Source organism: Solanum tuberosum, unplaced genomic scaffold, assembly GCF_000226075.1.
Source record: "Solanum tuberosum cultivar DM 1-3 516 R44 unplaced genomic scaffold, SolTub_3.0 scf00026, whole genome shotgun sequence".
NCBI classification, from domain to species: Eukaryota; Viridiplantae; Streptophyta; class Magnoliopsida; order Solanales; family Solanaceae; genus Solanum; species Solanum tuberosum.
In genome coordinates, this window is record NW_006238952.1 from 985,172 (window position 1) to 995,400 (window position 10,229).

Here is a 10,229-nt window from a genome sequence, read left to right on the forward strand (position 1 = left end):
GCCTCAGACCTCTGGAATATGTTTTGTTGCTTTTTTGGTCTTTCCTGGGTCATGCCTTTCTCTGTTAGGGATGCTCTTGAAAGTTGGAGTTCACGGGATGTTGAGAAAGCCATCAAGAGTATGTCGATGATGATCCCTGGTGTTATCTTTTGGTGTTTATGGACAGAGAGGAACAAAAGATGTTTTGATGGAATTTCAACTTCTAGAAATCTTTTGCGAGGCAGATGTCTAGTTAGCCTTTTTAGTTGGTCCAAACTGACCCCTGTAAATAATTTAGAACTCTTCTTGGATTTTGTTAGCTCTATAGCTTAGGAAGAGGCTACAAATCCTTTTTTTTTGTGAGCTTAACTGATCTATCCTTGTAAAGCTTGCATCTTCTTGATGCCTTGAAATGAATCTACTTACTTCATCAAAAAAAAAATAAACATATAAAAATTTCCTTCCATGGTACTTACTATGCTCACATTTTATATTTCTTTATGGAGAAGTTGGATGTATACCACTACTTTTTTCAGATGTAAAGGTCCTGGGTCCATGACATCTATGGAGATTTAAAACCAAATTCCTATTTCGTCTCTTCCCCACAAAATCCCCTCACTCCAGATGTATAAATAAAAACTCATATAGAAAATCCAAAATTTTGAATAGAGCGGAATGGATATGGAGAATTCATTATTACTGAGGCATAGTTCAGTGATGATTGACGGAAAATCCAAAATTATGAATGTAAATAGGAAATACGTGAAAGAGGTTAGTGGAGAGGAATTTGGCAGACTGTTACCTAAATATTTGCCTTCAGCAAGCAGTTGATCAGCCTCTTTTGCTTGTTTGTATGCTAATTCTTCAGTAATTGTAACGACCGATTCAAGAACAGGACCATACCTGCGACATCCCCAGTAGATGCATCATTATGAGGACTAGATAATCAATAACAAGAAATAATTGAAAGCAAACACTAGTTCTAACACCTCTTCAGTCTCTTCAAGAAAATTCCAGTCAGCTCCACTGATGTGATTAAATTTGCCTTGAGAAGCTGACCAAGTTCAAGAATCTGAAATGAAAGTATAGGTGTATGAGTAGACGGAAAATGCCATAAATTTGAGCACATAAGTCCTGATATATAGATCTAAAGGGAATAACACGGAGCACTTACACTCATGAATGCGATATCCTCGTCACTTTTTGGTCTTTGTATACCAGCAGGTGATGGATAATTGAGCTTTTTGTTTGGTTCATGTTCTAGTTGTCGGGCCTTCCATGCAGAATTGAAGACTAAACAAGACGGTTTATGCAGACCTCCATCAATAGAGGCAACTAACTTTCGGTTGGATCTGATTATGGGTATGTTAAGGTCATTTGCTCCCTTTTCGATTTCAAGCATCTGAAAAGAATGAACAGAATAGCTAAATATAGTCTTGCTTTATATTCTAGTTCAGAGCACGAAGGATAACCAGAATAATTAAACTGTCACGACAGTACCTTGTTCTTATTCAAGAAGCAAGAGTCCAACATTTTGAATCCACATTCACAAACTGGAAGATGTGTGGCCTTTCCTGAGCATACACCGGGGTTTTGGGGACCCAACTTCCCTCTTTCCTGATTAATGGTCAGATAATTAGACAGAAAGCAGTATAGTCCATAAAACCTTAACTGCTCCACAAATGATAGTTCAGGAAACGGATATAACCCGCATCGACCACTTCACTAGTGATAGTATCTTTGGGCGTTTAATCTTCTCAATAACAAGCTGGAGATGAGATTCTTCATTTATTATTTACAAAAGTTCATAATGGATTAGTAGGATTTTCTAATTTATGTTATTGACTACACAATAGCCTCTACTCAAGCCAGCAATGGAAACGAAATGTGCTAACAAAAACTTTGCTGCATTCCTCTCTAGTATTATCTAACAGCACAGCGATAACACAGAACCACATTACTTGTACTAGAAGCTTAGAAAGTTAAAATAGTCCAAGAGAAAGCGTACCATATCTGTGGAATTGTTGCAGGTAAAATCCCAGTATCCTGATGAGTATGAAGAAACACAGCTGCTATTTAGCAACAAAGTAAATACAAGTACGAACATGGGCAAGCGCAAAGACCGACGAACTGAACGTGCCGGAATTGGGAAAAACACGTCGCCGCCCTTTTCACTCGCCGCGTAACAAGCCATGGGTACTATATTTCCGGCAACCGTCTGTAGTATGTTAAAAAAAAAAAACTCTGGATCAATGCCTTCCTTCTGATTGAAGGCGCCAAATATTCGATCCTCCCTTTCCTTTCCCTATGAACTGAAATCCCCAAATTTATTTAATAGTTAAAAGCATTGACTGCTTGAACTGTTGACTTGATTACGACAAAATTACTTCACTGTTTCAGATTTTACCTTTAAATATTTCTGATTTCTGACCTATTCAGCAAGAATCAACTTTCTCCATTAGATCGTCGGCCACAGCGCAGTCAGCAGGATCAGCCGTCGGCACCTAAAAATTGCTAGCTCAACTTGTTGGCAGCAATTACATTACCATTAAACAGTGATCTACGTATAGATTCTCAGTTGTAGAGTGCGGCCTAGTGGCAAGTGGTTCAGAGCCAAAACACTAGGCATTCTTTTCATCTTTTTTTAGGTCTTGTAGACCGAGTTCCTGCTACATATTGTTGGTGGGACGTAATACGTATCTCGTGAAATAAATTCAAATGCGTGAAAGCTGACTCAAATATTAGGATATAAAGTTACATTCTACTCAACTTTCTCTGCTCTTCTTCTTCGATCTTCATTCCCCTCCTCTATTTACTGCTACTTTGAGCCCTCAAAGTAAAACTTCCAGCATCTGGAAAATTTGCCATTAATGAACTCATTTGATTTGAGACAGTATCTAATTAACCAATCATATAACATTTATGTTCTATTTGGATGATTGCCATTTGTCGGTATTGTTTCTGTATTTTATTAAGGGAAAAGGGTTAAAAATGCCCTTAACGTATTCCAAATGGTTCAAAAATGCCCTCCTTCCACCTTTTGGTTTAAAAATGCCCTCAACGTTTTTTTAAGATTTAAAATTGCCTTTTTTTAACAGCCGGCTGACATGGCAAATGTGACATGGATTTTCTTTACCCATTTCAAAATATATGACCCACTTAGTCTAAAAACCCATTTCGAAAAATTTGACCCATCGTTTTTGGGTCTTTTGTTTCCATTAGCTCTAGTTCTCTTCTTTCTTCTCCTTCAATTCATATGTTTTCCATTCTCTAGGTAATTGCAGGAAGAAAAATATGGAGAAACTACATCAAGATTTGTCAAGTTGATGTTTTTGCACATGGCTGCACTACAAACTTGACTATGACGTGAATTTCTGCAGGTTTTCTTAGTTCTGTTGTAAGCAAGTTCTTGAATTCAATTTGCTTGGCAAGAAACTATCTTGAAACTTAGGATTTTAAATCATCCTGGACAACTAATTCTTAGGCTTAAAATTCATACATTTGTAATTTTGAAGCCAATTATTCATGGTTTAATGAAAGCTGTTGGAATGACATCCCAGTTAGTGGAAATAGAACTAGGAACTACAATGCACTTTTGGGTTCCAACTGAATCCATTCATCCAAACAACAAATTATCAAATAAACCTCCAGTTTTATTTGTTCATGGATTTGTTGCCAATGGAATTATGACATGGCTTTTTCAAATACTCTCCTTAAGTTCAGATTTCGCTGTCTACGTCCCTGATTTACTTTTCTTCGGAGATTCCGTCACTACTCGTCCTGAACGATCAACAAGTATTCAGGTAAATATCATCTTATCTAAAAATTTAAACGGTTTGTTAATATGTACAATATTTTTAACTATGGATTAATTAATTAATTAATTAATAGGCGGAATGTTTAGCAAAGGGAATGATGAAGTTGGGTGTGGAAAAGTTTTCTGTTGTTGGGCTAAGTTATGGAGGAATGGTTGGGTTCAAGTTGGCTCAAATGTATCCTCACATGGTTGAATAATGTTCATCTTTACATTGTGGGCTTTTATAATAGCTTAAACTTTGACAGAGGAGGAGATGTTTCACTGGTAAAATCTTGATTTCATCTAATGTTGACAGATTCATTCTTGGATCATACTATTACCAAAGGAGCCTCAAAGTCTTGATCAACATTATATGGCTTACGTGATGTATTATCAGTTGACTGATGCACCTTCTATCACCGAGCAGCCATAAAAAGGAGAATTACAAGGAGAACAAAGAACAAAGTGTTGGTTGCCTAATTGTTTAAGTTCTCCGCAACTTTCAACCACATAACATAATAATACTAAAATAAACTTTTGACAAGTAAACCAAATCAACAATACACACAACTAAACCAAATCTACAACTGTCACAATTAAACAATATTGATATTAGAAAGGTAGCTCTTTGGAGTCATTACGATTGTTGTCTAACAACTATTAAGAGTACAAAAATCAGCAAAAGAATCAGTTGTTTAGAGTCATTACGATAGTTGTGTAACAATCATTAAGAGTACAAAAATCAGCAAAAACACTAGTTGTTTGGAGTCATTGTTTCATTTTCTCCTTACATAACACTTTAAGACAGTAAATACAAAACAAATCCTACATCCCCTTGCCCCCTATAGGCTTAAGTTTGCCAATTTTTCTCTCCCTTGTAGCTTGTAACTGGTTCGAAGTCATTGCTTCTTTCCCTTTCCAAGTTACTTTTTTTGGTGAATATGGAAGGTTGGTCGGTATTGATATACCATCGTGATCTCCTTGGAACGTTATCTTTCTTGTCCCAGTATTTATCTTCTTCAGTCTTTCATGAAGTCTAAAATTACTTTCGGACACCACTTTAGGATATAAAGTAGGGTCTGAATCATACCCTGCTACAATAGAGGTCTGGCTAGAGATCTGACTTGAACCAGGAACAAGAATGAAGAAACATACACTTTCTTGAGTTGTTTTCTGATTCTGTCAAGGGCACATTATGAGATTCTTGAGAGTTTTCTTCATCTTGGAAGACGTCCTCATGTTTATCATTGAGCTGCATAAAGAAAAAAAAATTAAATGATGATCGTTAGATATAAAAGGGGAACACATTTATGAAGTTACGATTGTTACCAATGGACATTTTCTTTTGTTATGATTTGGTTTACCACAATAACCACAAGTCATTAACATTCCTTTTCTAGAAGCTGACCAAACCCCCTGCCTATTTTTAGCCTCATCCTTCTCTCTTGTTCTCTTCATCTTTGGTCTACCAACCATCTTAGCTAAAGTAGAGGGCTTCATGGCATGGTGCGGCTCTATCTTCCAAAAAATTTCACCTCTAACAGGTTCGATCTTGTGCTTATATACCATCAAATACGCTTCCTTAGAATACCACCAGTGTATTTCAGCAATAGGGTCAATTTTTTTATAGATAAATGCTTTGATGGCATGAGGACATGGTATTCCAGATAAGTCCCATACTCTGCATGAGCATCTTTTAAGTTCTATATTGATTGTATGTCTATCCACACCCTCGGTCACTTCATATCCACAGCCCCCATTAAACTCAACCTTACATCGTTGGGCAATGATCTTGTAGTCATTAAAGAGATGCGTTGCATGTGGTGAAAACTCATTCTTCCAACTTTTAACTTCGGCCTCATGCTTCCTTAACATGATCATTACCTATACAACAATAATCGAAAACAAAAAAATGAACCAGCTAATGTTGCACGAACTGAAAAAACAGAAATTTAAAACACCTTAAAACAAATATCTAAAATTCTGATTATTACTCTAAACTAGCAGTTTGATTTAAAGTAGATTAAAAGCGCGATCAAATGGATTAATTTTTCATCATAAACGCTACTGGAATCAAAATGATAACACTTTTAACACTTGTTATAACTCAAGTTAAAAACTTTTTCAGTAGCTTTAAACACTTTTTCCTCTTCAAGTTAGAACTTATTCCAATAGCTTAATACATAAATCTAAAAGAATTAACACTTGTTCATATCAAATATTATGGAATTTAAAAAGGTAAGATTTTCTAACCTTCACCCTTATTTCTTCAAGCATCTTTATGATTGGTTTTTGTCTGGCCTCTACAATCCATGAGTTGAAGGACTCCGTGAAGTTGTTGTCAACCATGAAATTTTTGCATTTGGTGTCAAAATATGCTCTACACCATTTTTCTGGTAGATAGCTCACCAAGGACTTAGCAGCCTTCTTATTCAACTCACCCATTTTTGTCAGCTGATCTTTGAACTCCTCCTCATATGTACTCCACGCACACCACCAAAGAAGCTTTTTCAACTCCCCACTTCTGTAATTTTTGCTCCAATTAGTTTCAATATGCCTAACACACCATCGATGATTTGCTTGTGGGCATACATTAGTAACAGCATTCAATAAACCCTTCAAAAACATAAATTCAGATTAGTTGCAGAATAATGTACATGAAAACTAGCTAAGAAAAGATGAAATGAACTTAAAGTAAAGATACCTTTTGCATATCTGATATAAAAGTGACATTTTCACCCGACTTTAAATCCAAAGAATGTTTCAGCAGCTCTAGAAACCAGTTCCAAGTTCTTTTAGTTTCTTTATCTACTACGGCCCAAGCAAGTGGATAGAAATGGTTACTCGAATCTTGTCCCATTGCGACCAACATTATTCCCTTACTTTTTCCTTTTAAAAAGGTGCCATCTAGCCCTATAAAAGGTCGCAAACCTCCTTTCCAGCCTTCCTTTAATGCCTGAAAGCATATATACAGCCTTAAAAATCTTCTTTTGCCTTCTTCCATAGCATCTCTTGACAAATTGATCACTACATCAGTTCCTGGATTACTCATCCTCAATTCTTGTGCGTATGCCTCCAACTTGTTATAATCATCCGCGTAACTACCATCTAATTTGTCTAAGACAAGCCTCTTAACTCTCTTCAATTTTGACTCATTCACTTCAAGATCCAAAACAGAATCCAAGTGCTCCTTCATGTCTTTAATCTTTAATGCAGGATTATTCTGAACTTTCTTCTTAAAATATTGAGATAAAATCCCAGCTTTAGCTCTCCTGTTCTCAGAAGTCTCATAACATGTGTGTTCTTGATTTAAGGTCTTGATCTTAAAACCTTGATCTTTCCCATCCTTGTAAATCGAGCATCGAAAGGGACAATCAAGAACACAACAATAAGTAACTCTACCTTTGTCACTTTTCTTTACTCTAATATCCCTCTTATTTGCAACAGCATAGAAGTCTATAACTTGTTTAGCTTCCTTGAGATTGCTAAAGGTCATACCATACTCCAAATCCTTGTACTTGTCTAATTTTTCATTGATATCAAGTTCTTTTTGCTTTTTATAACTCTCCAACTCTTCACTATCGTATTCGCTAGACACAGTTTCACCATTTTCCTCTTCCTCACTACTATCACAATCTGTTCCAACTTCTATAACATTGTCACATTTATGGTAATGAATGATGTTTGGAACTAACCCAAGCTCCTCTTCATAGTTATCTACTGCAAAAAAGTTCACTACCTTGAAATTGTCAGATAATAAATTCTGAAGAGTTCTAATGCCTTCATCCCCTTCGATCACATAGAAACCACCAGATGGGGCTGTAAATAGAAGCTGTCGTACTTCACTAAAAGCTAATTTTTCTTTAAATTCTCGACATACATCAATGTAAGACAGCAAGTCAACTTCGTAACCTCTCCATACGTGAATCAATTTTTTATGGTATACCAGTTGTGGTTTTCGAAACCATTGTCCCCCATAATTAAAAATCAGATCAACATGTTCAACCATTCTTGAATCGAGTCAATATGCAACACAACAAAAAAAGAAGAGAGCCCACATCAGACAATACTCAGTGTAATAAAATATAAAATATAATATGTATAAATAAAGCATATCATCGAGAAAAGACATGGACCCCCACTAGCAGTTAAAAACTCTAAATTAATGAAAACAGAGACAAATAAAAGAAAAGGGGCATGGACCACTGCAACTAACACAACGTAAACAAAGCATGAAAAGATTCAAAATACATGATTTTTAACATATACTCAAATACTCTGTAATGTAAAAGAGCAAAACATTACCTTAGTCAACTGAAGAACAAATTGAAGGTGTTGTGATTTGCAACCCTAAACCTTCATCCTCGGCGGCTGCTACAAAAAAAATGGTTGAGAATCGTGCTAAAATGGAGTTCAAGGATATGTTAGGTTAATGTGTAAATGGGTTTGTGGGTGGGTTTTTGTCTTTTTTAGTATAGATGGGTCGGGTCGTTGGGATGGATTTAAAAAAATAGGTGGACCAATAAGATGAAGCCATTTGTCTAATTTAATGACTCAGCATTTGCCATGTCAGCCGGCTGTTAAAAAAGGGCAATTTTAAACCTTAAAAAAACGTTGAGGGCATTTTTAAACCAAAAGGTGGAAGGAGGGCATTTTTGAACCATTTGGAATACGTTAAGGGCATTTTTAACCCTTTTCCCTTTTATTAATATCTTATTGTGTTATACTCCCTCTATTCATGTTTACCGAATTTTTGAGATTTTTTCGTTCAAAATAATTGTATTGTTCAAAGTTTAAGATGTTGGACATCTATGTTAATTAATGGTAACATTGATTATCAACCGTTGATTCGATCATCAACCAAATCCATACCATTATTGTAGAAAGACAATAATGGATGTGGATTAAAGTTGATTGATTTTTTTTTTCCAGAGTAGATTATGATGGTGTTTTACGACGTTAGCACATGTTCTTTTTACTCGCAAAAATGGTGCCTTTAAAGCAAACTAAGAGCAGGGAAGGGATTATGGCCGGTATAAGCTCACCAATTAGGATGCATGACTGACGCATCTTTTTTTTTTCCAAATGATCTGGGCATTCCTTCCCTTTAATGAAGTTTAAAATTTTCTAAAATCATAAATTGCATTACGTTATATTTATGATTTCATAAAGGACAATAATGGAAAATATGGTAGTGGAAAGTATTATAAGAATTTTGACTAACATTTTACGATATATTTTTTCATCATATTTATAGTATTTTTCGTATAGTTTTTGTATATCTTAATCTTTTGTTTAAAATATCGAATTAATGTAATTTAATGGTATAATAGTGACTACATCTCAAATATCAAGTCGGACACCTTCTTTTTCTTCAGTTCACTACAGGAAGAAGAAGAAGAAAGACGAAGTTCTTCTATCCAATTGAGGATCATTAGATCTTGAACAATTTGCATTCCAAAACAATATGTGCAAGGAAGGTATAACAACTAATTTGATTATATTTTGTCTAATTATATGAAAATAAGAAAGGTACATAAGTAAACGACTGTAATTATTTAAATTAAAAACGTAAAAAGTAACCTAACAAACAGAATAAATAATATGTATGACTCAATACGGAGTTGGTGTTACCCAAGTTGGAGGACAAAAACGACTGAGGGAAACACCGTTGTAATGCAGCTGGATGCTGCCATCTGCTAAGTTGAACACCCCATGTCCAAGCCTCCTCCTTTATAGGACATGTATGTTTCATAAAATCATCTGTAAAATAAATATGATTGGGCTGGATTCCTGGATATCGCGAAGCTTGAACCGAAAGAGAAGCATTAGCACCTAGAAAAAAAGTTGCGTCCCCTAATTCTTTGGTTTCCGTCATTTTGACGGCAGCTAAATCAACCTGGAAATTCGAAAATATCTTGTGCCATATGTTACGTCCCGATCAGCATCACTTATTTCTTCTAGATCGCGCGTTAATGGAATCCTGTCGCAATCATTTTGGACTAGCCTAAATTGTACACCATATCGCACAATTACAAATAATGATCCTAGTGATTCTAGGATGTATGAGTGCTATCGAAAATGTTCATCATATTCAGATGGTATGATATGACATTTAGTGAGTCTAGGGCTAACAACATCAGCAACATTACAAACTAGGAGATTGCCCCAATAATCCACGGCATATATTTGATTATTAAAATATATCAAATCAGTAAAAAACCTGTGATTGTTTCCTTCCCATGTAACTCTAGTCCATCTAATATCTTCAGGTCTCCAAAAACTGAGAAACCTGAAGTTCCCGTCAATGACCATGAGAAGGTAGTCGGATGTGTGAGAAGGAGTAGCTGACAAAACTGCCTTGCTAATAAAGCAAGTCAGTGGGTTAATCTGATGATTGGTGTACTCTACTGTGGTATTTTGATGGGGCAATTCAATGTGAACATCAGAGAAG

The 10,229-nt window shown here is 35.6% G+C and overlaps 3 protein-coding genes across 4 annotated transcripts in view; 1 reads left to right on the forward strand and 2 right to left on the reverse strand.

The window, feature by feature from the left end:
- The window catches only part of LOC102601214 (glutamyl-tRNA(Gln) amidotransferase subunit A), a 6,686-nt gene extending 3,828 nt beyond the window's left edge, over positions 1 to 2,858 (reverse strand). Inside the window, exons 1-6 of one of the 2 annotated variants that reach the window (XM_015306197.1) lie at positions 2,387 to 2,858; positions 1,988 to 2,197; positions 1,480 to 1,596; positions 1,154 to 1,381; positions 969 to 1,051; positions 782 to 882 (exon numbers count right to left, since the gene is read on the reverse strand). In XM_015306197.1, the coding sequence (XP_015161683.1) occupies positions 782 to 882; positions 969 to 1,051; positions 1,154 to 1,381; positions 1,480 to 1,596; positions 1,988 to 2,173 (715 nt within the window). In that variant the 5' untranslated portion in view covers positions 2,174 to 2,197; positions 2,387 to 2,858. Of the gene's footprint in view, positions 1 to 781; positions 883 to 968; positions 1,052 to 1,153; positions 1,382 to 1,479; positions 1,597 to 1,987; positions 2,292 to 2,386 lie in introns of both variants that reach the window. The other variant, XM_006341391.2, reaches the window with a different exon arrangement.
- Positions 2,859 to 3,392: 534 nt separating this feature from the next.
- Positions 3,393 to 4,196, forward strand: LOC102594948 (1-acylglycerol-3-phosphate O-acyltransferase ABHD5-like; the record flags this gene model as incomplete). Its single annotated transcript, XM_015306252.1, has 2 exons — positions 3,393 to 3,782; positions 3,871 to 4,196. Coding segments are annotated over 2 exons (513 nt in total), but the record flags the coding sequence as incomplete, so codon positions are not given.
- A 761-nt stretch (positions 4,197 to 4,957) lies between these two features.
- On the reverse strand, positions 4,958 to 7,784 carry LOC107059571 (uncharacterized). The gene is made up of 4 exons (XM_015306253.1): positions 6,480 to 7,784; positions 6,029 to 6,391; positions 5,184 to 5,659; positions 4,958 to 5,027 (listed from the first exon to the last, which is right to left on the reverse strand). The coding sequence occupies exons 1-4, from the start codon at positions 7,782 to 7,784 to the stop codon at positions 4,958 to 4,960; spliced, it is 2,214 nt and encodes a 737-aa protein (XP_015161739.1).
- Positions 7,785 to 10,229: the final 2,445 nt, after the last annotated feature.